The sequence below is a fragment of the Phaethon lepturus genome, unplaced genomic scaffold (genome assembly GCF_000687285.1).
Source record: "Phaethon lepturus isolate BGI_N335 unplaced genomic scaffold, ASM68728v1 scaffold6521, whole genome shotgun sequence".
NCBI classification, from domain to species: domain Eukaryota; kingdom Metazoa; phylum Chordata; class Aves; order Phaethontiformes; family Phaethontidae; genus Phaethon; species Phaethon lepturus.
In genome coordinates this window covers 16,506-43,671 of record NW_010515420.1, presented here as the reverse complement: position 1 = coordinate 43,671, position 27,166 = coordinate 16,506, and the positions used below count along the sequence as shown (strand labels likewise).

The window sequence follows — 27,166 nt, the reverse complement described above, 5'->3', positions numbered from 1 at the left end:
AAAGGTGATGCCTAAAGAGGAGAATCTAGAGGATAAACATAAATGGTATCTCCCTTGAGTACCCTGTCTTCTTCAGATCTGCTGATTGTACCTGAAAGAAAAGGAGCATACTGAGTATTTTGAAACACTTCCTTCTAGAAGAATTTAAAAGCAGCGTGCATGCTTCAGATAACTTACAATGTTTTTGTGACTTTGCCTTCCAAAGGCAGGTGAGTCAGGTTTGCACCTCATCTTGTTTAGCACCCAAACTACCTGGGGAACCCAAATGCATGTGTCTTCTTGAAGAGAAAAAAAATATCGAATCTCTTGTCTAATCTTCCTCTGCTATTTGAATCTATCCCACAAATCTCTGTTGCCATGGAAAGCTGCTCTGAACAGCTCCTTGAACTCCATTTAGCCTTCTTCTTAAAAGATTTCCTTCGCCTCTGCCTGCCTGTTTGTCCTCCCCAGCTAGCCTCTTCCTCTTGGGTTTCTCTCTTCAGCCCAGTGCCTCTGAAGCAGACTAGTTACACAGAGGTGGCTAGTCCAAGAGTCCTGGCTCGTAAAGGAAAAGCCCACAGTTAACAAGCACGCAGTAAAAAATTAAATTTGCTTTATATTTCTTTTATTTGCTTAATAGTTTATACTCACCATTTGGTGAAAGGGGGTGGAGGGGGAGGTTGGTTGTTGCCTTCATTTTTACTTGTTAAGTGTACATGTATGGAAATGACTTAGTTAATGGTTTTCTGGCTTCTCATGCCAACACAAGTGAGAAGTATTTTAGCATTCAATGGAGACCAAATGTTTTCAGATAAGGAGATGATGTCTTAAGGCATTTTTATTCATATTTAATTATACATATCTTTCTGCATAGTGTATGGCATTGATGCACACATGCAATACATACTCGATCAGCCTATTTGGCTCGATTTGACTGCCATTAAATAATCAGTTGTTACTGATTCTGGATTTAATGCTGGATTCTTGGCCGTAGCATATTTAAATGTTATTGTGGGTAAGTAAAGTTTTGATTCTGTTTACAGGATTAGTAAATTTGGATGGTGTTGGTTTTAAAGCTCCAAATGCTAAAAAATGTATGAAAATCTTCTCGCAATTTTTGTTGATGCATGAGCTGTAAGCAGTTATTGAAGGATTTTCTTGTACAATATTTGTACTAGATAAGATAGAAAATTGAACAGAGAATTATACTTGTCCTCAACCACACTAAACCCTTATTCTGAACTGCTTTTCCTGTAGGTTGGGGGTATGCAGTACGTATCTAAATTACTCTCTGATGTCATCTTATAGTTAAGTGAAATGGTTAGCATGTTAGATACCAAATAGCTGCAATGAAAATTTGCCCCCAGGATGAATTATTGCATAACATTGGTCCTTGAAAATTTCCATGAGCTATTCAAACAACTTATGTTTTTTGATTCCACAGGAATAATAATGTAAACACATGAAATTTTGCTTCGCTCAAACATTACCATTAAACAGAAAAAATATTACCAAATCTACATATTTTAATTTAGCAGGTACCCCAAAAGATGGATCCAAAAAACTGGATTCTAGCATGTCCTGTGGACGGCTCACAGTAATTTGTGTGCATGTTTAAACTTATGGCTGGGGTAGAACAAAATTGATTTGTGTGACTGATTTTGAAAAAAAAAAAATCATTAATTAGGCTGGTGCTGTAAAAAGCTGTTAATGACACAAAATGTGGCCATTGTGCTTTTTAAAGACTAATGATATAACACTTTGGGGCAGTAAAATCTGTAAGAGTAAACTATTAGAATGAATTTTTTTTAACCAAAAACTTAAAAAATACAGATTAGCATGCTTCACTTTTTTTGAGAGAGGGAGAGAAAACACTGCTTTTTAATTTGTTTCTCTTTTTGGAGTTCCTTGGAAGTTTTAGAATCTTTCTTTGTGTTGGAGATCCATCTGCCTGTACCTGTCCATCAAGGGCTCATTTTGTAACCGGACGTTTAAACCCCATATACAAGGTTGTTTTCAGTAAGCATGGCTGTTAACAGCAGGATTGTTATCACTAGTTATAATTATAACTATCTGTCTGCTCCAAGAAAAAATATGTCACTGTAAACTAAGTGCTTTGATTTTATATCCATTAAAGTTTCCCAAATTGCCCATGAATCAAGAGAAGCTCATCTCTGATGGCCCTACGGGAGCAGATGTGGTTCAAAGTAAATGAACTAATTGATTTGATAGATGATTCTCTATAATCACAGGCTGAAACTTGAGGAAGGTGAGAAATTCCACATAGCCCAGCATATTGTTTTGGTAGTAAATATGTAGTATCTCAATACTGATATGAAACATTGTGAACATTGGTAAATAAAGCCCCAGTGTGAACGTGAGAGAGCTGGATAGTGGGGATGGATAATCTACATACCAAGATTTTTATTTATTTTACAGAAACCTATCTGGCTCATTTGGCTGGTATCCTTCATTAATCCTATGTCTTTGTAGTATTTTACTTCTAGAGGTAAATTATGTCAGTTCCAATGAAATACCAGTACTAGGAGAGGAACATTAGCCAGACTTTTCCTTTCCTCAGATGGCTGTGTCTCTCCCTGCTGGAGTTCCTGAGTCTTGGCCTTTCACCAGGCTAATTCACAAGCTCACTGATGCCCTCTTAATGCTTTTTATTTCTGTTACCTGCTGAAAAGCTTTGTATGATTCTGAAAAATTAATTATTTTGTTTCCGATAATAAGTCTGGGCTTTCCTCCTTCAAACAAGTACATTTTGAAAGTTTTGCAGTAAAATCGTGGTTTGGGTTTGTTTCTACCTCATTTTATAACATCGTTTCATTGTTTATTGTTCTCATCCAGGTAGTTAAAATGTACAGAATAGATCATCATCAATTTGTTCTAAACTTTCTTATGTTGCTGTGAGGAGAACAGGATCAGGACCCTATTTTCTTCTGACACTGTCACCACAACTTTGTTGTGATGTATCAAATGTGACTTGTTGGCAGATGAATGTTTTCATACAGCAGAAAGCCAGTTGCTTTCATCAGTATTGTTGGAGTATTTTCACAGCAATTGCCTTCTCTGTCTTTGAAAAGTCATTAACTTCCCTGATTGCTCCCCAATCATTCGTAATGACTGTTTGAAGAGTTTTCACTGAAAGGACAGTCTTAAGAGCTCTCCATGTCAGCTTAGGTGTTCCTTGAGGTGAAAGATGTGCTGCATGGATAATTTAAAGGCATTTTCCCATGGAAAATTACATCCTTTTGGGCTCTTCAAGAGACTATTTACTTGTATCAGTGTAGTGCTGACTAATTACATGAATAAAGCAGAAGGACACTGTTTGTACAAACCATGAGAAAATCAGACACCTAAATATAAAAAATGGCAAAACATTTATTTGCAGTCATGACAAGGGGCATAAGAGAAATGATACTCAGCTATAAGCTATGGCATAAAATCTGTCCTTCTTGCTAACTAATTGATATGTGAGGTCACACATATTTTTCAAGATTTGTTTTCATAGTGAAATACTTACAGGAAATTAGAAACTTTTGTACAAATTTCATCTTCTCCATGAAAGAAAAATATTTTAGGATAATGGTAACACTTTACACTGATGTACAACACCGCATGATCCTGTATGGGTTAAAGAGTGACTGACATATCCAAGAAATATTTGAACATACAAAGCAAATATAACTTATCTGAAAATACTCTTTATTCTCCCTCATCTTCCTTACAGGTATCCATAATCCTTATATGTTGGGATTCTCTTTCATCACAAAAGCTGTACAGCAACTGTTTATCATCCAAATAGCTCCACACTGCCTTTTTGTAGAATCACAGTTTTGCCCTTCCTCATTGAAGTATTCACAGTGTAAGACATTTCTGTAACAGTGGAAGTTGAAATTTGTCTAGGAAAGAGGCATCTTGTGAATAAACCTTTCATCAAATGACCACACAAAAATCCCTGCTGGTTTGCATGAATTTTTTCAGGATTTTACCAAGTTTGGTCACAGGCTTGTTGATGTGATTTCAGCCTTTGAAAGCATTTATCACTTGCCTGTCCTGATTCAAGAGGAGCTCAGACTGAGATGCCACAATTTCCAGTGTTTCAACAATCTGTGGATGGAAACCCAGATGCGTCGAAAACCCAGACGGTGTGTTCCAGCCCACGGAACGGTTCATGAGCTCTGTGCTAAACTAGTCGTCTTCCATAACTAAGTTATGTTGTTTCACTGTGGTGGCATGTTGAGTAGCTTTAATTCATTAGACGTGACACTTTATAATTTGAAGAATGTAACGGATCGAAAACCAACCATCAAAAAACGTGGACTCGGCGATGATCTGTAGAAACCCTGTTCTCCTTCCTTTGTATTCGTTTATTTGCTATTCTGGTATAGAAAAAATAGTGACAAAGTTCAATTCTTGCAGCAGGCTCAGATAAGCCACGCAGGTAGTATAAAATTAAATGGATATATGAAAGACAAAATAAAATCAAACCAGAAAACCCTATCTGTTATCTAGCAAAATTCTTAGAATAAAACCATGACCTGAAAATACAGAAGCCTCTGCAAAATGAATCCCTGCAGGCTCCCTCTGGAAATGGGAAAGAACATGCTTGATTAAGCCAGTGCTAACCTTTCAAAATCATGTTTCTCTGATATTTATTCCTTGAAATAATAAAAGGGGACATGTCAGATGTTGGAAAGCCATAATGTACTCCCTTGCTTGCTACTGCCCTTTTCTAACTTGAGTGTTCCTCTCCCAGAACAAACTTTTAAAATAAAAAGTAAGGCCTCGGCTTGTCCTTTTTGTTGACCTTTATATGTTTTGTGTCTCTACATTTACACCAGTTGAATTAGAGTAAGAAAATTTCCATCCTTTTTCTAGCTCTGCTAGAAGGCCTTAGTCGTCTTGGTGGCAAACACATTCACAGGTGTATACGGACAATTTTGGAGAACTTAAAATCTATTGTATGGGGGCTGCAGGAGCCCGCACGCCCTCGTCCGCAGAGCCCCTGCTGCCGCCTCCCTCCCGGTCAGCTCAGCCCAGGCCTCGGGAGGCTGGCACGGGGGGTCCAGGCGTTGCTGGACAAGGACAGGGGAACTACAGGGGAACTAGTCCGGCTCCAGGTCAAGTGCAAGGAGCAAGTCAGTGTCAGCTGGGGCTGGGCATGGGCCTTACCTCAGGGTGATGGCAGCCGGGGGGTCCCACGGGGGCGATGGTGGCTGGTGGGCGATGCCTGGGACCCGGGCAGCTCCGTAGCCACGTGGAGGGGCAGGAGCACAGCTCCCGGAGGAGAGGTTGGTATCAGAGGAGAAACCTGCGGGCAGGAGTCGTGCAGGGTTTTGCAATGTGTGAGGCCGGAGAGGCGACAGGTCCTTGGGAGGCAAGACTTTTCTGCTGTTTGTAATAATTAGTAGATTATTTCCACCCTCACATGTTCTGCTTTGCCTGAAAGTACATAATTTTGTATAATTTTCCCCAAATTGCTCCCATGCTGATAACGGGGGAGTTTTCTCCCTGGGTGCCTCAGTGAGATGTTTGTGTTGGGAATTGCATGTTGTATACTGTTAATGAATAGAGGCAGGAATTTAATGACTTAAGAGTTTAGAAGTGTGGAAGGTATCTTGGGAGGAAAGGTTTTCCTTTCAGCTCCTCCACTGCAGTGTTTGCATTGACTGAAGGTTTTGCGTGGGTCTGTATAGTGCCACGAAGGAAGACTGTATGGCTGAAACCTGGATATTGATGACAGATAGACGCGATTCACTTCCCGTTTACTTGGGGATTATTACATCATTTCAAGTAATCCAAGAAAAGTGGTACCAAGTTAACACACTGCAAGATACATTATTTACCTACATTTGAGATTGGTACTAATAATTTTCTTCTGTGTATTTTTGATGTGATGCTAAGTTATTCAGCTTAAATTCATGACTAATCTCTGGCTTTCAGTTTTTCTAGTCTTAACGAAAATGCCACATAACTACTATAATTCATTAAACAGGAAACAGCTTGGACTGTATACGTAGATCTAGCACCACATGCCTTAAATCTGATATAAAAATGGAATATATAAGTTACAGTGGTGTAAAATCGGAGAAAAATAATTTTTGCTGGATCTCTGTGGATGATACAGAGTGAGGAAGAATGAAGTAATTAAGATAACTTTAAAGTCCTACTTGTAGTCCTGTCATAATAATCTTGTTTCTAGCAGAATAAAATCCTCTGGATTGCTTTTTAAACCGTGTTTCATATTGGTTTTTGCTTCTTGTCATAATATTGTCTTACCAGAGAAACAACTGTCCTCAACAAGTCTGCCAAGTGGAAAATCGATTTGGTCTTATGTTGACCCCTATTTTGTTCTAGTTTAACATTGCATTTTCATTTAACAAACGGTATACTATTTTAGATAATAAATGTTTCTTTCTTTAACTAACCAGCTATTGCAGCTTTTTCCCTAGTAGGCAGAAACTACTGTCAGGGCTTACCTCAGCTGTTACAGCAGCTGTGAATATGCCCTGCTGATCTCATGGAAAGGCTGGAGCTAGGAAACTAGGATGTCATGAAAATAGCTGAGGATGAGGTTTCAAGAGAAATATTCCTGTAATTTGTTGGAATTGGGGAAGTGAAATGTGCAATTCTGACAACAGCGACAGATTTATAGACTCAGTACACTAATTAAAAAGCAACTTACTAGAATATATTAATCTATGAAATGACAGCACCAGAGCGAGCTGCTCTGTCTTGTGCACAAGCATGGGAACACTGAAGTGCCCTTCTCCTGTAATGACAGAATTTTATATTGGATACAAAATTCAAGAATAATGTTAAACAAGAAGCAATTGAAGGATTACCTCCTCCTGGTGTGAAACATATGGGGACATGTTTCGCTATAAACTATATGTTCATGCGCAAGACAGAAAGAAAGAAAGAGTTTTCATTTGTTCTTTTCCTTCCCTTTTCATTGCTGTTTGTTGTTTACATGAATTTCTACCTACATTCTGTGGTAGAATCCAGCTAAGCAACTAGAACAGAAAAATCAAATAAAGCGTTAATAATTTCCACAGCTGCTTCTAACTAAATTTTTGCTCATATCAGTGTAACATCTTGGGATTTTCATGCTTTGAGATTTATCTGTGGAATTCCTTTTTATAAAAGTTTCTTGTATTGGATAAGTGGTACAGCTTCCTTGCATCCTCCACCAATAATCTCAATAGATGAGGCCACGAGGAAAGAAAAAGAATGTATTTCTGATGTGCATTTAAAACACCTCTGATATTATAACTGTATTCCTATAGCGATGACTTAGATGGATATCTTGATAGATGACTTGATAGATGACAAGATGACAGTTAAATGCATATAACTGAATAATTTTGTTTTTTTCAAACATCAACTTAGTTTGCTTTTGAATATAGAAAAGTAGGGCTTAAATTCTATATGTGTAACAAAATACTAAGTCTGTATAAAGCAAAGGAATAATAACGCTCTTCAGGAAGAATGTGAAGCTTTGAAAATAGCAAAATGAACAGTTCTGCAGATGGTTAAGGATATAGTAGTTGAATCCCTTATAGTTTTATTTATTTATTTGCTGTTTCTTCACTAAACTCCCCCCCACCTCCAACTTAATGGGTAATATGTCCTTGAATATTCTCCTTACAGGCATTTAAATATCTGCTGAAGTTCCTAAGGCTGCAATTTGCTTGTAATCTTCCATCTGTTTCAAATTCATTGTAAACACATACAGTCAGATCTTCAGCTCTATGAAAGCATCACATGCAATCAGTGGAGCTACAAGGAGTTTCTTCAGATGAGAATCTTACTTGTGATATTTGTATCTCCACTTTTACTGAACCCAAACTTGTTTTCACATATAATTACAATTTTTTCATCATTCTGATCACAAATTGATATTCCTTGCCTGATTTTGATTAAAGTTCACATTCACAATTATGTGAAAATGATTAATGTAATATGGGTGTGAACTTTACAGAAATGTTTAAAAACTCCTTTCACAAACTATTTTTCTAACAAAATGTCTACAAAAGGGAAGGATTTATTTTTAGTAGTTTGTTTGTGTTGTCAGACTCCTGTAATGGTGACACAGGCCGTTGTGCACAAGGTTGTCGTTCTTGGCCAGGGAAGATGACAAAGGCTGCTCTAGGTTAAAAGTCGGTATTTAATAGTTAGAAAGGTCACACTTGGAAATGTCCATGTGCATTGGTTTTTGACCGCAAAGTCTTCATCTTCAGTTGCCTTATTGGAGAAGTTCCTTGTGATGCTTGAAGGACCAAGTTGTATGTACTGTTTGAAAGAATTATTCCACTACACTAGTAGCCATAAACCATATACAGAAACAGGGTAGAGTGAAAGGATACGCTGGAAATGATCTATTTAACTTATTGTAAATTATTGTACTTATTTTTACTGTCATTTAGTATAATCACAAGTAAAAACCAGGATAAGAGCTGGAGAAGAAAACTTAAGTCATTGACTTTGCAGTACAATATTTTTTTGTTCAGTTAAGTTTTAATGTTCAATTAGGAAGCTACAGCAAACTCGGATTCGTGGCATTGTCTCTAGATATCTAATTTACTTTGTAATAGTAGATTAGTAACTAAACCATTAAATGTTGACTCTGAGCACACTTTCTGTGGGCTGGGTTTCTTTAGCTGTGTCTTCAGATGAAAGGCTTGTTTGTTTATTTTTAAGTATACAGTGCAGGTCGCCAGGAAATAGCCCCTAGAAGCATTCAGCAATTGAATCTTGCTAATTCAGTTCTTCTCTCAAATATGTTTTATAACACCTGCGACTAACCGCAAATCACTGCAGATCTGGCGCTGGCATTCCAAATGCCGTCTTTGAGGTACCAAAGCAGCCATGGCAGATGACTTCATTGCCACCAGTGGTGTGTATTTTGTACCTTTGATATCAGTCTTCACGGTCTGACACGAGTTGTAAGACTTGTATTGCTGTCAAGCTATATAAAATCCCGGTGTGAAGTTCTTAATGCTTGGAAAGTAATAACACTCCTCATCTTCTATTAAAAAAATACAGACACTCAGTTTGCTCTGAAGAGGTTTCAGAACTTGTAGAGCTGAATTACTGTTCTCACTAATAATTGTATGTTTAACACCACCTTGCCATGAAACCTAAGTCAATTAATCTGTTTCTGTCCCTTGCAAGTGTAAAATAGGATAGCAGTTCACAACCACATTCATAAAACTCTTTAAATTAAAAGCACCATGTGTCTCTCTCCTTTAAAGGCTACATAAGATATCTTGCATGGTTAATATCTTATTTTTAAATCATAAGTTTTTCTTTCAGTAGATGTTCATGCTTTCTGTATCTGAAAATGATGCACATAAGTTGCCTGTTCGGAATAAATACTGAAGTAAAATGAGAATAAAAAATTATATAGCGTACTGTAATAACTGTGATGTGTATAAATCTAGAATGTAAAATTCAAAAATAAATTTAGATCTTAAAGCAACTTGGCAAAAATAGACCAATGAAAATGTTTTGTAAATGGAGTGCCAGCAAAATGTACTATTGTATTGCCTATTTCTGATAGATGTTGTTAAAATAAGAGGCACCTGCCCTTAGGCTGTATAAAATGTTATGAATACTGTAAAAGCCTAACACAAATATTAGAAACAAGTCTTGTAGTAAATTGACAGCACAGCTGTGTCAGGCAATGCAGCTACCAGTTACGGACCATGAGGCCATTTTTTGAATTTACTTCCATTTAAGTCCTTTAAGAAGGACACCAACAGCTTGCAGGTTGTCCCTGGAGTCCTATCCTTTAATTCTGCGTCAGACATCAATGGGCCGTGTGCTCTGAATGGAGCATGATCAGTAGTGAGTCCAGGAACGGTAGTGAACTCAGTACCTGGGAATGGTAAATCTACTTCTGCAGAGTTTGACAGCTTCCACCAAATCCAATGAACATGTGGAAATGACGTATCCCTCAGACATTAGGCCTGGATGTACAGAGCTTCTTCATATATATATAGCATGTGCATTGCAATTTATTGCCATTGTAACTAAAAATTGATATGAATTTATTGGGTCACGTTGCTAGTAAGTTTGATGAATCTAAAGCTACCTGCTGGAGATAAATTGTTTAACAGTGGCTGGCTGTCTCTAGGGAGCTTCCTCAGTAAGTACTGATTTGAGTTGTCTTCAAGTGACCGAGCACTCAGAAATTTCCTGCATAACTATCTGTTTGTCACTCTTTGGCAAATATTTTAATTAGCCCTGGTACGTATGATCAGTGTTGCTTATTAATGATATTAATATGATAAAGCACAGAAAGTTATTTGAATGCAATGAATACTAGGTAGCCATGGTGGACCAAAGAAAGCAGAAGGATTAGAGATTCTATTCCCTTCAGACTTGTGCAAAAGTTGTAACCTTTCACTCTGTCTGGCATTCTAGGATGTGATGTCCACTTTCTTCCAGTTCGGGGCTTCCATCCAGCAAGAAGCCATTGTCATGCTGAAGATCATGCAGGATTATGACTGGCATGTGTTTTCTCTGGTGACCACCACCTTCCCTGGATATCGAGACTTCATCAATGTCATTAAGACCACAGTGGAAAATAGTTTTGTGGGCTGGGACATGCAGAATGTCATTGTACTCGATACCGCCTTTGGAGATGCCAAGACCCAAATTCAGCTGAAGAAAATTCATTCATCTGTCATCCTGCTATATTGTTCCAAGGACGAAGCTGTCTACATACTCGATGAGGCTCGTTCCCTGGGCCTTACTGGCTATGATTTCTTTTGGATAGTTCCCAGCCTGGTTAGTGGTAACACTGACATCACTCCCAAGGAGTTTCCTTCAGGACTCATTTCAGCATCTTACGATGAGTGGGACTACAGTTTAGAAGCTCGTGTACGGGATGGCCTTGGGATTATTGCCACTGCTGCATCAGCCATGCTGGAAAAATATTCCTTCATTCCTGAAGCAAAAACTAGCTGCTATGGACAACTGGAGAAAAATGACCGGCCATCTCACACCTTGCACAAGTAAGGCTTATTGTTTGGGTTTTTTTCCCCCCCCCTACATAACCTTGGTAATTTTCCATTCTATTGCCATTATGTGTTTCTTGAAGGAGAATATTGTTTTTTTTAAATTCCATCATGCCCGTTTTAAGCAATGATTTTCAGATGTTCCAAGGGAACATGCAAGAGGACTTGCTGCACTGATAACTGTGCACATGGAAATGATGTTATGTGCTTTGGAGAATAAATACTGCTCTGGATCTGATGTAGAAGATGACAGAAATTGGCCTTAGATGGTATGAAGCTGAGTTAATAAAATTGTGCTGTTGTGTACTTTAGCTATGAGGTAAAATTGCCAAAATGCTCTGGAGGCTGTGCCTGTATCACTTGCATCAGCAGGAACCTGGTAATATTTTAGAAGACGAGATGTGCAGCACTAAAGAGGTGTCCCTGGAAATTATAGAAATATTCTATCAGGCAGATTTTATCACCTAATAACTGAAATCTGTCACTTCTGCTTGTGAGGATTTTATTTTTGTCACCTGTACTAGAATAACTGTAAAAATTAATCTGCATTAATCCAAGTTGATATGGAAGTTTTCTCAGAACGGTTTGTCATATGGGAACTGCCAAGGTTTAAATCAGGCTTCTTTGCTTCTATCCAAAATGTTGCATAATACATGCCACACAGTAATACATTTCTTTATCTGCTTTGTGAGAGGAAGTAAAGGGAATCTTGCATGTTTTTTGGTAGCTCTTTACAATATCTCATGTGGAAGCTATTAAGCAGTGTTTATGAAATTTGTTCTGACCAAATATTGCAGATGAAGTGCTCTCTACAGAAAAGCAGGATGGAATTGGCACAAGAAGGAAAGTCAGTGCTGATTTTATATAGGAGACAGTGGAACATTTTTAATCTTCCGAGATGTATGTGCATATTTAGATTAGGGGTTGATTGCCATATGATGTCCTAGAACAGTTGCTGTTTACCATGAAAATGGCATCGTTGTGCACAGCATTCTTCAGAAGCGCTCTTACAAGCCAAATGCTGTCAAGTAAATGGATTTTAACATTTCATACAGGTATTTCCTAAACAGTGTGACCAAAGTTCAGAAACTCGCACAGTCCTCCTTAGAAAGGGCTTGCCTTTAGTATGACACGTCCACTTTTTTTTGGCCTCCCCTTTCCTGTTTCTAAGCCTCTGCCTCTGAAAGTACAAATTTACCAGAGGTGTTGCAGAAAATCTGTAATTCTTTTCCTGCTGCCCCACTTGCCCCTGGGGAGTGAGAGGAGGCAGCACTGGGCTGGGTCTCCAGTCCAGCATGGCTCTGGGAAAGCCATCGCACGGCCACTCGTGTCGGGGCAGGGCAGCTGGAAGGCCCTGCTGGGATGGCTGTCCTACCCGCGCCCAGTACGCAGTCCTCATACGGTTCTTCTTGATGCATGTGCTGACGATGCCAGATAAAAGTGGAAGGTAATGGCATCCCATTAATCAAATTCTGTGCCTTAACAGTGGGATCTGTACAGAGAAAGAAGTTCACTATTAATACGTGAACACCAGTTTCTGTGAAGTTAAATTGTGTTCTGTTGTCAGTATTGTTGGTGTTTAAAATACTGTGATTCAGTTGGATGGGCCACAAAAACTTGAACCTGCTTTGAAAAGGACTCCTACCCCATTGTGTTGGTAATACAGTGGTGTGGACTTGAGTGCGGTATTCAGTATTCAGCGTAAGTTGTCTTTCTTCAAACAATCATTTTTTTCTCATTAAATCTGTATGACTACAAGAATAGGGATTGTGAGTGTTAGGACAGTGAGATTAGACTTCACCAGGAGATTCTGCAGTGTGCAGTGCATGATGCACATAGAAATTATTAATAGGAGAAGTTGTAATATAGTGCACCGTGGTTAATGAAGTCTCTTCCCAGTGTGAAACACTGACCTATGAAGTGAGACTATATTTTCCATACCAGAGATTCTTTGAACTTCTCCAACACCACAAGAAAAAACAGCAGGCTGTTTTTAATTTAGAAATGTCAGAATTACACTAAAATGAATAAACTTTAAATAGTCCTTCTTATGTAATAACTCCCCAAGACTATTCTTGTCACATACAATCTGCAGGAAACGCAAGTATGTACAAGCATTTAGCAGTGCTAAGTAATCTCTGGGAGCTGACCAGTCTCTCCATGCCAAGGTGAATTACGTAAATTCATTGTACTTTCTTATCCTCATCACCAAATTGTAGGTTTCTTCCTTATATGACAAATCAATGCCTAAATTGGGGTTTTATTCTGAAATGTAATCTTCACAATTTCAGGCCACAGATAGTGCAGCTTTATATTTTAAACTACAAAATAAATTTATATAATGCTGTATTAAGGAGCTAACTTGAACAAAGGATTTTGGAGCATCCTTACGATGAAAAGGGGTAAATTAATTGTAAACAGCCAATGAACCTGGGATCTGCTGTACTGTGCCTCCCTATTTGTGCTGGAAATCAAGGCTGGAGAAGTAGGGTTGCATGAAGGGACACTGCTTGTGAGCTCAGGAGGCTCCATGAGGTGATGCTTGAGCAAAACCAAGCTCAAGAATGGAGAAAAAAAATAGGGGTTTTAGACTCCATCTATTAATAATGACATTCCAATTCAGCCTTAAACCCAGGATACTGTTCTAAGTATATATATATGCCATAATAGCTAATTTGCTTGTAAATGGAGGTTGGTAATGTTTTGTGTGCCACTTCCTGCATCGAGATAGCAATTTTAATTTCCATTTATGAAGAAATTCTATGTAAAGAATTTCTATGTGAAGAAAGCCATGAAGTGAAAGCGCCTCCTCCCTCTTTCTCAAACCCTTTGAGTATTAAATTGGTTTGAAGATATATGTTTTGAAGCACACAATTTATCTTTCCCCTGTCACTGCAATTTTAAGATGCTTTTATTGGCTTTCTAGACCAAGAAAAAATCAGGTTTGCTTTAGTTTTTGGAATTATTTGATCAATGTTCAGTTCTGATACACATGGGAAAACTAGTTTTTCCCTATGAATAAAGGATTTAAAATAAAATACAGGGATCGTTTTCAGCACATTAAAGAATATACATGCATATATATACATATATGTATGTATTGATTCAGATCATCTTTTCCCATCTGTGTAAGACCCAGATTCTCCCACGGCGTGAAATATTGCCACTAGCACAGCAGGATAGATAGAATTAGCAGCTCATTAATGCGATGTCAGTTGAACAAATGCTTGCGCTCTCTCTAAAAAGGAAAACATGTAAGCAAACAAACAGTGAAACAAAATAACCCTGCCAGTTGTCATGGAAAATGCTGCTGCTTTGTGAATAGAAGCGCTTCTGTTTTGTCTGGAAGAGTAATCGTGTTGTGTGTAAAAGTCATAACCCTGGGAGATATATTTCACAACAACATTTCCAACCACTCTGATCTGTACAGGGATGGATGGGGATGACAAGGCTGTTGCTCTCTTGTCATTAACCTGAAAAACAAAAAGATATGTCTGTCCATAGGTAGTCAGACATTTACCACGCCGTGTTTACATTTAGTTACATTCAGTTTCCAAATACAACCGAATGTCATGCAGGATTTGGAGACTCATCTTTCTTTCGGTAGTGAAGGTGTAGGGCTAGAAAGCTGTCCAAACTGCGCTGGGCAGGCTGTGTCATTGAGATGACCCACCCTTCCCAAGCATGGTTTCCTTTATTCGTCATCACCGAGCCCAGGAGCAGGAGCACTGTGAGGTCCAAAGGGCCAGATACAAATACCTGACTTGATCCTGCTGTGAATCACTCAACTTTAAAAACTTGGGGACTCAGTGGGAACAGTGTTTTGAGATGTGCTACCTAATGCTGGTGTCTTTCCATGGCCTACTGCATGGTTCATTTTCTTGTCCCTGCTGTTGTGCTGCTGTTAGCTTACCGCATGGCTATGAGACAGCGTCTTCTTCAGAGGGCAAGGGTATGCTGTCTCTCTAGTCCTGATATTCATTCATCAAGTCCAATATTTTGATCCCAGCTTTTAGCAATGACGGATAAATTTTCCTCTTTTTCTTTTGAGCAAAATCAGGCATTAGACACAATCGTTTGATGAATAATCCAGCAAATCTGTTTTTTTCTGCATAGAGATCAACAGCCAATTTGCAGAGGATTTGTTCATTTAAGTTCTGTCAAAAGACTTGGGAAAAATAAGTATCATCTGCTTTATTGTATGATTGAAGATGTACCGTTATTTAACTAATTATGTATGAAGCAACATGCCTTTTCACTAGTAGCATACTTGCTGTGCAGATAAACAAATGTTATTTATAGTTACCCCAGACTCTCCAGGATATTTTGTCTCTCCCATTTTGTGATCCCACTGTGGTTTTACTGGATTACAGGAGTGCATTGCAAGCAGGGTGATGATCTGAGACTGTAACGCATGTTTCAGTAGTCACATACATTGCTTATGTGTTGCAGAGAGAAATGGCTAATCTGAGTAGATTTTCAATGTAGTACTTCATTTTTGGTAACTTTAAAGTTTAAAGAAGTTTCAGGTTTTGCACACTGGTAGATTTGTTGCTAATGTTGCTCTGCAGAAGCAAATCCAAATGAGGATGATGCACCTAAATGGCTGAGGGCATGAACAATGCTGCAAGCCTTTGTGGAGTGCTGAGGCCACAGGGATGTGGAGAGCAGCAGATTTCCAGGGAGGACAGTAGATTTAGACTGGTGTCTCCCAATAAGCACTGAGCTGCCAGTCCTAGATTTAATGTTAACAACTAATTTCAGATGTCCTGGATTACAAGAAATTATTATTGTCAACTTGAAAAAATGAATGAGGAAAGGCACTCAAGACACAAAAATATTTTGTAAGTGGCAGGATCCCACTTAGCCTCATGAACTTGTGTGGGGACGCTTTCTGATCAGGAGACCCAGTAGAGTATTGTAGCAATTGGATTGGTACACAGGGGTACACAACGTCTAATTTACTGCTGATGAGCAGATTTTAAACAGTAACAAATAGATATTTGCACTTCTTTTAATTCATGTGCTGTAATTGCCATCTTCTATAGTATGAGGGCATTTTCCATATACTTGCATTATACAGTAGGAGCTGCACTGATGAATCTGTTGTCACGTTCCTCTGAAAGTAAACCTAAACTCCACTGGCAACAAAATAGGCGTTGTGGAGGAAAACACTCCACGCAAGAGATTCCGACATGGTGACCGTTTACTCATGAAGTGATTCAAGAAATAATAGAAAATCTGTATCAGAATTGTCTCCCAGGTTAGGTGAGTTTAGGAAGCAGAAGGTACCAAACAGTTACCAGATTAGGGGCTTTAGGAACATTTTCCCCTTTTTGTGATAATTAAAAACATTTTAAAACATGAGAACAAGCATGGCCTCTGCTCTGGAGTTGAGCAGAGCCAGCCTTCAGGCCTTGAAATTCAAAAGGTAAGTGAAGGATGTGGAGCTGCTGCAGATGCTGTCCCCTTGCAGAAAGCCAGGCAGGTTCACGGAGAAGAGTTTGGGATGTTTCTGAGGCAGTGCAGCAAAATGTAACCATGTTAGTGCTTTTTATGAAATGTTACCGCTGATTACATTAGCTCACTAAACCTTCCTGGGTTTTACGAGTTATGCTAGTCTGCAGCACCCTCCCGGGCATCTGGACCCTTTCTAATTTTGGTCCCTCCCCTTGCCCCCCTTTCAGAAGGGCTCCCCAAGAGTTTTATCATTTGTCTGGCAGAATTGGGGCAAAAGGACTTTTCCAGACCTAGTGGCAACTAATGCTTTAAGGAGCAGCTGGCAGGAGGTACAAGTAGCTGGCATGCCATTCCCTTTTCACAGTCACAGAGCATATTGTTCCCAAAATTTTATTCATCCATGCTGGCTCAAGGCCTAGGGAGATACAGCTCCAAAGCAGGGTATCGTTGCAGAGTTATATTCAGGAGAGCAAGGGCTGAGGGAAGTGGAGGAGGAGGAGGCATGAAGAGGAAAAGGCTCTTTGCATCACTGTGAAGGATTTGAATGTAGAAAATAAAATAGCCTAAGACATAAAATTGTCTTTATAAGAAGCTTCACTGTTTGAATAATGCATCACTACCTTGTTTAATAGTGATCCATTGCAGATCTATTTCTATTTCTATATGTACTTCAGACCACACACTATATATTCTACATTCATAATTTTTTGATTTAATTTTATAGATGCTTTTAGGAAATCTGTTTCTTAATGACAAATAATTTGTCTTGGGGTTTCTATTTATAAGCATCTTTCACAGTAGAATTGTAGTAATGAAGTCCAGCAGTTCAGAGCCTCAACAAGATAAAGAAGAAAAGACAAAACTTGGCTTCACTCCTGCTTTTTTAGGTATGATGCTGGGTGAATGCCAAGCCCAGACAGGCTGGCTGTCTAGATTATTAAAACGGTTGGTTCGTACTGTTTGGAGGAAAGAGAAATATCACCAGATGACACATTGGTTGTGACGCATTTCATCTGCTTTAAATTTTATTTTGGCAATTCCTTCTTTGGGAGAGGAGGTGAAAGAGTTTCTTCTACGAAACCTGTATTTCCCTGAGTGTCTGCTGTTTCTCTTCATGGCCTGCGGTTGTCACAGCTTTGGAACACTGCCCCATGGTGAAGGCAGCACTAAATAAAAAATGATAGTCCCCAGCGATGGCACCTGAGGAATTTATCAAGTTTGATTATCTGATCTGGACTGCAGGATGAGGGTGGGAAATGTGGGTCTGAACTCCTGGCAGCGAGGACTCCCACGGGCTTTCCGCTCCCCGCAGCTATCAGGCTGCATGCTTTATTGTACAGGTCAAGTAACTAAGTTCTTTTCTTTGGAGGTAGCTTAGGAGTGATATGTTTTCATTAATGCCTCTGCCTTACCCATTACATTTTTCCCAGCCAGTGATCTGTTTGGGAGATGGATACTAGGTAGATTTCACACTAATTATAAACCCGCCTGCCGTCGCAGAGCTGGCTCTGTTCCTGAGCCCAACAAGCCCTGAATTTCTACTTTTAAAAGTCTGAATCTGCATAAAATTATCATCATTAAAAAAAAAAAAAAAAAAAAAGGAAGGAGCAAATATCAGAGCAACCAGAAGAAAGGGCATCTGAATCAGTGTGTGCTTCCGGTCTCTAAACTTGTTTTTAAGACCACGGGACATTTGCTGAGTGTGTTCGCACAACCCGTTTGGTTTCTAAAGGCGTAATTCCCCTCTGGTGTGCAGCCCCTCCGTCCTGCAGCCCCCCTGACTGGCTCTCCCCCCGTGCCCCGCCGTCCCTCCGGGCACACTCACGGAGCCCCTGGTGCTTTGCCGGGCTGGAGCTTGGAGCAGTTTCTCCCGTGATCACACTCACACCTGCCAGAGTGAAGGTTTTAAAGGTAACCCTGGGAATTCAAAACATAACGTTGCCCCCCGCCAATCTAGCAATTTATTTATCGGTAGATGCTGTAATGTTATGAAAAGCAGTTAGTGGAGAAGAGGCTTAAACCTCGGCAGGGGAGAAACCAAAGGATCCTTCCTATAGGAAAAGCAGCTGTTGTCACTAATTGTGTTCTGTTACACAACTTGATCCTAGCACAGACGGTTTCACATTCATATTTCAGTGGACAGATGGAAAGAAAATAAACATAAAATAGAGAAAAATGGAGCAAACATCAAAACAAACTGTTTGGAGGGAAGAACAGGGATTTTTTTTTTTTGCTGTATTAGTTTTGGTGAGAACATTTTTTGTCATATGTGTAATAATTATCACAACTACATTGTATCCATTTATTTTTAACGGATCAATTAATTGACAAGTTTTAATTTATCGCATTGCTCCAAGGACTCCAAGGGTCTGTGTATGTACACGCACGCAATTGCTAGCTTTAAAAATCCAGGTCTTTTCTAGATGCCCTAAATTTTTTCATATTTGTAGAATTATTTTTGTACATATGACTTCTTTTTAATGCTGTGATCCTTGCATCTTTCTAGAAGAGTATTTCAGTTTTATTTTAAGCATAAGTAGACCTGTGTGGCCGCAGCGAGCGCAGAGTGCTGCCGCTTCGATATGTAGGCTAGCTTTACCCTGTCTCTACAGCAGCGCTTCCTCGAGGCTGTGCAATCCTTCTGAGGGATGGTACCAGACTGTATTCCACATTTTTGACTTCTAGCCCCATGAATCTCAAAAATCGCCATTTCCCTTGCCTTCTGGCCAGGGTCTTCCCTCAACTTGGCTTTCCCCCGGAGAAGCCGTTTGATTCAGCGGCTGGTTCGTACGCTGTTGCCTGTGGCAGAAGTTACCCTGAAAAGGAGAAACAAGGGACTAAGTCTCTCGACTCACTACTCTTAATGGGGGACCAGGAGTAAGCGCAGCTTACTCTAAGGGAGAAGTAAGTTGTAAAGTAGTGCTGCAGGGCTCTCTGGGACACACGTGGGTGGGCATGAGAGTGCCCGTCCAGAGGACATGAATAGCCGGGAGGCTGCTCCCTGCCTGGCGTCCCAGAGATGCAGAATGGGGAGGGTACTGCCGGGTGGGGACTGCCCTGAGCACTGTCACCGGAGAGGTTCCAGAGCTGACATCGCACCCGCTTCAGTTTTGCAGGATTGCTCTCCTGTGCATTGTTGCATTTTCATTCTGTCACTGTTCATTTGCTCACCTGCTCCACAGAAGTTTATGAAGCTGGGGCTAGGATTGATCTTTCTTTGAGGCAAAGTGATCTTTATAATATATATATATAGGTTGGGTTTTTTCCCATGAAAAAAATGCTTGCCACAGAACTCCTTGCATCTATTAGGGGAATGTAATATATACGTATCTTGCATATACGTATATAGATATGTATGGTAAACATCAAAAGAAACCCCATAGCTTGCAAACATTTTTGCTGTTGTATAACATAGAAGCAGAATGTCTCAAAGATTCTGCTCCAGGAGTGGTTGCACCTTTCAACTCTTTTCACACAGCATGGGAAATCCTTACCAAACACCTTCTGGGCAAAAAAGGTCCATGTCTTCTGTAAGGAGACTGGCCAGAAAGGTGCTTCTGTTTCAGCAATGTTGTACCCTAGCAAATGGTCTTCTAAAAATTGACGTCTTATCCATTTGGCAAAGGTATTTTCCCATTTGTTAATGGATATTAGAGTGAATGAATATGCAATATAATATTTATAGGGTAGGAAAACCCACCTTCTCTATAAAAATTAAGTTGGAAACCTTGAGAGCAGTTTGCAACCTTGATGCTTCCAAGGCTTGCTGTAAATACTACGGGAACAGTGTTCTGCTGTGGTGTTTCAACACTTCTCTTTTCAGTTTTGTTGGGGAAGGTGACAAGCAAAAAAGAATTGTATAAATGTTTTAAAATGTTTAAAATATATAGTACAGGCTTGGTTCATTGCATGATAAAAACCTGTTTTGGATTCAGTGGGAGAAGAGCTTAACTTCTGCCCCAAAATCCCATTTTTCGTACATGTATCGCTTGGAAAATCTTACTCAGAAACTTCAGTTTGCAAAAGTTAATTAAGACTTCAGCATCATAATACCATCACAAGGCCTGCTGCTCTCTTGTCTTTGCAAAAGTTATAGAACTAATGAGGTATAAAAGCAGATTAACTACTAATCCAAGGTATATGCTGAATTACCCCCTTAAAGTAACCAGCTCAAATAATCAAGCACCTCATTTAGTTAAGAACAGAAGTATGCAACTCCAAATCTACTTCAGAAATATATTTTGACCAATTCAGAAACCAACAACATCTTGCACAGAATTAATCTTGGGCTTAAAACTCTATAAGAATAATGTATAATAGAAATAATCTCTTTTCTCACTCTTCCCAACCAGGAACAGAGAAGCACACACTTGTTTTTCATAGAGACAAACAGTTTAGGATCTTGGCCAGTAAAAGCTGAGCAGGACTTCTCTCCTTTGTGGAGGAAAAACAACAATGCAAAAGGGAGTGGAGACTGTAAGCACTGGTTTCTGAAGAACACAGGCAGTTGATGGATTTTGTACAGAAGAGTGTGCTTGGGAAAACAAGAATCTCTTCGTAGTTCTTTTTTACTGCTGCAATTTGAGCAACTGGAGTAGTTCATTCTGCATCCCTCACGGATACCTTTGTATATGACTCAGACAATACAATTTTAAGAGACTTTTACAGATTAGGGTCTTTCTTTTTTAACTTGCAAAATGAGTTTCACTACTAAATGGCTGGTAAATTCACACCGTTTAAAAATATACAACAGAGTTCAGTTTTTCATTTTAGATTTGTGGTTCATCTTTCTTTTTGGAGCACTGGAGCAGCACTGCGTCTTGTGATGGTCCTTGACTAGCTTCTAGGCTAGTGCATTTGCATATCAATCCTAAAACATGACGAGTGATGTCTGAAATCTGGGGTAGTGATCCTACCAAACTACATAAAAGAAAGGTTCAACTCAAGTTTCGATCACCGATGGCTATGTAATTAAAAACCCAACTGGACACAAAAGCATGATGCAGTACGTCGTGCATGTTTGTGGTCCAGCCCTTAGGAAGAGACAAAATGTGTGGCTTTCAGTTTTTTTGAAATGAGGTGATTTCTGCCTGGGCCCATAAGATGATATGTTCACTGGAGGGGGTTATTTCATGTGTATCAATCAGGAGGGACCTGTGAGGGAGGGTGCAAAAGTACAACTACAAGTAGTGCGTGTTTTCACAATATGTCCTTGTTTTCCCCTTGCGGTGGCTTCCTGGGCATTTTATTCCTTGGGTTATGGTGCTTTTGATTTTCAGCAGTGAGTGAATGTTACACCGGTTCCTTATGTGTATGCACAAGCAAGTTCTGCCTGGTGGCTTGTCACTTGCTCTCAAGGTGGCAAACAAGCTTTTTATTCCCAAGCAAACTCTGTCAGTGCTGGATGAAAAAGGTAATATACGGGAAATTAGTTCAACTGAAAAGCAAAGTTCTGCCAAGGGGAAAATTTTCACGCTGAAAGTCTGTCACAAAATATGAGTTATTACGATGGGTGAATTTACAAATTGCTGTCAAACCAGTGCTGAATGATGTTAATATGGCTGTTTAGGGCAGTGTGCATTTAATTATTAAGTGTTATGATACAATGCCATTATTTCTTCTGGGTTTATTTACTTTTATTTCATGTGCTTCTGCTTTTGGGATTTTCAGGGAGCTATGTCAATAGAAAGCCTTCTCCTTTGAATGTAGAGCTGAAGAATTTTGTCTATGTCAAATTCACCATGAGACCATGCTACTATTGCTACAAAAAAAAAAAAAAAGTACATGTAAACCAGTATCGGTTTCTTGTGGGTAAACCATTACAGAACAATGTGTGAAGATTAGTTAGAGTAACTTTAACGCCCTTCAAAACATCCGTCTGAGGGACTGAATGATGCTAGTGTTTTAGCTAGTGAAAGCTTAGATTGAAATTCATTCAATTAAAAACACTGAGAATTCAGTGCAATTCAATGCAATGAACTTCAGACTATGCATATGGGGAGGAGAGCACATTATCTTCTGGAATTGCCATGGGTTCTCCAAGATTCTGAATGGCAGTTTTACCTCTCACTCACGGGATAGCCCTGCCAGGCTCACACTGACAGCCTGGAGTTCTGATTTTTTTCAGCAAGACCAAAGAACACCAATTCCAATACCAGCCTTTTACTCGCTTCCCTTGCGTGCCTGATTTTCTTAGGTGAGGGAATTTCAGATAATGTATAAAATGGTAGATTTTTGCAATATCACCGTCTGGGGAGCTTGACCTGTATGCTGTGGTAGTTCAGACTCTTAGCAGTAAGTTCCCTGTATTTGTACGCTAAATAAAAACTGTAATTTCTCATCACTCTTTCTGACCCTCGAGTGGTGGAAACAATCTGTTCTCACTGAGAAACACTGAAGCTGTATGGAACTGGAGCAAATATAAATATGGATTTATGTTATAAATCTGTGGAATATTTTGAGAGAAAATTATTTTTGAGGAAAGTCAAGTTTGTTAGATGGCCAGAACGCCGGCATTTCTGAATCAACAAAAGGACAATGCTTTGGAAAAGAGGGTACGCGGTTCAGTGATGAATGGAAAACAACAGTTAGAAATCAAAACCTGTACATACTAATCGGGAAATGGAAAAACTAGGTAGACTATGTTAGAATTAGTATAAACTCAATAAGGAATTTAAGACCTTCAGGGCAAATCGGTGGCTAGAAAAGCTGTAGGGCGCTGTAGAGTTGAAGGGTGTCTCTAAGCTGGCGAGTGCAGGTCCCCACGGCAGGTGGGTCAGGTCCCCTGCAGCACCTGGCTGCCCGGGGCTCCTGGCCTGCGGCTGGTGTTTGTGGGGCCACCTGCGGTGCCGTCCTCCAGCCCTCCTCAGTGCCCGTCGGTGGCACAGGCCAGGCCACAGCAATGACTCGGCAGAGATGGTGTAATCATTGCTAACGACAGGATTGCTAATAAGAAGTAGCGTTCCGTCCTTAGGCATGCAGGTTAGCACGGCAATAGGGGAGAACAGAGAAAGCAAGCAACAGTGCTGTGGCACATCTTAGGAGAGGTACCTCTTAGTGTAGCACTGAGTAATTTCCTTCTGTTGACATAAATTCAGAGGAAATTTTCAGCCAAATAAGTCTTCTCCTTTGTAGCTGAACAGAGAGCCTGTGGTAAATAAACAGTTTTATTGATTCAATGCCCAGACTGGTAAGTCTAAAGGCAGGAAATTTGGGGTCAAACTGACATTTTCAACAAAATTAAAAAATATTCCTTCTTCCTGCACATTTTGTTCTGAGTCCCTCTATTTTTTTTTTTCTATTCAAAGTGCTAATTAGTTTCTATATCTTTTGAAAGCCATTTAAAATTAACTTAAATACAAAAAAAAGTTTAAAACATAGATCTTTTTTCTTTTTGAAATTGCTGAGTTGAAGTATTACTGACCCCTTCAAAGTTTTCATGTCAGGTTTTGGCCGAATTTATCCAAGTGTCACAAAGACACTGTGTATAGCTACAGTGTCGGGCAGGGCTGACAGGACTCTTGGAGATCTAAACAGGTGAAGCCAGAGTAGATGCACTTACCTCTGAGTATTACTCGAGTGAAACAATAGTGTAATGTTACATACAGGGCTGATATAGACAGGTTCAAAATGGTCCTGAAAAACTGTTGAGGTGGTGCAAAGTGCCAGAAAGATTATTCATGGAGTGTAGAGGTCATGCGTAATGTGGAAGCTGCTTTCAAAAATTATGTCTGCATTAAAAGTCGTATGTAAACAATATTTTTGCTTTGTCTTCTGCTATGTACTGCCTTGAAATGCTCAGACTCTCATGCTGCAAATGTAGGCTTTCCACAGCATTAACAGGATTTGGTGCATGTATTTCTTCAGTGGTTCTGATGACTGAACTAGCTTGCTCATTAACCGTTGGACAGCTCATTAATTTTTCAACGAACTTTTTTTCCTTGCCTTCTAGGTTTATGATGAACGTGACTTGGGAAGGTAAAGATTTGTCCTTCACAGCAGATGGTTATCAGGCACACCCCAGGCTGGTGGTGATAGTACTGAACAACGATCGCGAATGGGAAAAGGTGAGCGTTACCTCTGGGTAAAAGACGTGAGAGGAGGTAGGAGAGACTTGGTAGAACCCTATTAATGAGAAGTAGACAGATTAACGTCACAGATGTCAATGATGATATTCTACTGTAGCAGGTTTGTCACAACAGTTCAGAAAAGATAATTTTACCTATTCTGGGTAGGTCTAAGGAGTTTTAACAGGGAAAGCAACACATCAGTGAAGATCTGCTACATGGATTTCAGAAGATTTCTGTGAAACACACCTTGCATTTCTTCTTACAGTTTTGTAAAACAAAATGGATATACAAAAATCCTCTGTGTCTTATTATCAGGGTTAATCATATATGCAAGTAATAAAAGAAAAGTGTTATCATGAGCATTTTTTCTTTAAAACTCTCACCTCATCCTGCAATTATTTTGGCTCTGAGTTTTGAAGGGTATCTGTGGTCCCGTATTTTAAAAACAGGGGACCTTAGAAACTGTTTGCAATATGAGACTATAGGAAAAAAGACATGTGTATCATCCGCCAGTTTTATTTTAAATTCATAAAGCATGATCCTGCATTACCTAAATTGCTGCTGAAATCGATGAGCTCTTTTCTTATAGTTTTAGGATCCTATAAAATGAACTTAAAACTCCAGTTTGTAAGACTGCAAGAATCCTCATGATGTTGAATAATAATGACAAAATAAGAATTACTGAAGGACATCTCAATAAATATGCTAGTCATGCAGAAGCAGAGAGAGTAGTCCTAGATTATGCTATGTATTTCTTTGTTCATTTGATGCAAATTTAATTCTCTGGATAAATTTAATCCTATCCAAATGTGTCAGTCTGAATCTTTGGAGGAATCTTTTGCTCGGTAATCATTATGAAAATTTCTTACCCTATTTTAAAATTCTTCAACAGTCGGCATATCATACATAATGTTCTGGAAAAAATATTATACTACTTAGGGAATATTAGTATGAGGCACCAAAGGGAGAAAGTGGTTAGAGAGGCAGCCAACAATGCTTATGGTATAATAATTTCATCTATTTTGTACCTTGAAACTTCTCTAACGAGATCATTTAAAGGACAAGGAGAGATTGTTTTGATGCTTTTGAAAACTGAGCTAACAGCAAAGAAATACTGGATCTATGAACTGACATTATTTCCAAGAAATAACTTGAGCCTGTTTTAACCTTCAGGTGACTCCCCTGTCAGTGAATGGCAGGTTTGGTGCAGGTTTTGCTGTGTGTAACTGTGCACGGTGTACGGCAGCAGTGCGCGCTCCCCCTGCTGCGCTGGGCTACAAGGCTCTGTAGGCTGACGCTTACATTGTCGGTGCACAGTTTTCCATCTGCTAAATCCCTTCCCGCTTGTTGCCGAGGTTGAGGGACTTCTAGGAGGCAAAAAAGAGTGACTGAAGGGAGACTCCTGCCCAGAAACATTTTTATGCATCTGCTCCTAGCTGCCCCTTTGCTTTAGAGCCCTTTTGGTAGCGGGCCAGAGGAGTTACTTCGGTAGAGACAGCCTGCCCCTCGCTGCAGTTTTCATGTCTGCTTCTCTATCGTAGGACTATGGGAAGGGGGCCAGGTTTAATTATGTCAGAGGGAAGAAGTGAAAGGCGGCCAAGAACAGGCTGTCACCACCAGAATTATTCTTCTGACCACAAGCTGATCCCTGCCTCTGTGGATGAAGACAAATAAACTGACTAATCAATTATCCTGGCAAGCTGGATGTAGCTCTCGGCTGTCTCGGGGCACCCCACATTTATATCGGCAGAGCGTCACTGTGCCCTTCAAAATAATAGGACAGTTGCTCTGACTTAGAGACATGAGAAGGCCCTTGCCCACCCCCTGGTTTATTTGAACATCTCTCTAGGGTCGTCTCGACACTCTTGGCAAGTTGCATTTCTCACCCCATATCTCTTAGCCGATTTCTTTCTCCGTGTTCTTTTCTCCTTGCACTGTTTTGCTCGATTTCAAAACTGTCAAAATTACTCATCTGAGATTTAACATTTCCTGCTTTCAGTTTCGACAGGCACATGCTTTTGCTTCCAATTACAGTATTGCAATGAGTATCATAAAATTGTTTTGTTGAAGTCTTATTAAATATCGTAAAACCTATATGGAAAACATGAAGTCCTAGAATCTAATTAAATTATTTACTCATGAAAAACTGGCAATGCAACAGCCTGCTAATCCTTGAAATGTAACTAAAGTACATAGATATTGCAGGTAGCCACTTTGTTACTTATGTGAGAAAGTCTAATTGTGGTTTATGTGATGATTTTTTACCGTTTTGTCCTGAAAAAACAAGATTTAATATTAAAACTCAATTTTCTTTGGTTTTAGTATATTAATCTGCTTTTACTTAAATACAGTTTATCCTTGGTCTCAAAATTTATATACTTGACTTGAGGCTCGATGTTATAGAAAATCTATTCAACCGTACTTGAAGAATATACATCTTACCCCTAGGAAAATGAGTTCCTTTTCCTTTACAAATGACTCAGTATCAAAACTTTGAAGTGGTAACCTCGCATATAAATGGGGTTGACTGAGGGATTTGTCCCATATCAGATTTTGAAAAAAAGCTGGTTGGATGATAATAGTTTGAAGACTGAAAATCACTTTTGGGCATGTTCAGCA

General features: G+C 39.5%; 1 protein-coding gene across 1 annotated transcript in view; it reads left to right on the top strand.

The window, feature by feature from the left end:
* Window positions 1–2,131: 2,131 nt before the first annotated feature.
* Window positions 2,132–27,166, top strand: part of LOC104627484 (glutamate receptor ionotropic, NMDA 2A-like) — a gene marked incomplete at its 3' end in the record, with an annotated part of 40,744 nt that continues 15,709 nt past the window's right edge. Inside the window, exons 1-4 of the mRNA XM_010295764.1 lie at window positions 2,132–2,186; window positions 4,870–5,282; window positions 10,423–11,015; window positions 24,430–24,544. Coding sequence (XP_010294066.1) covers window positions 2,132–2,186; window positions 4,870–5,282; window positions 10,423–11,015; window positions 24,430–24,544 — 1,176 coding nt within the window. The remainder of the gene's footprint in view (window positions 2,187–4,869; window positions 5,283–10,422; window positions 11,016–24,429; window positions 24,545–27,166) is intronic.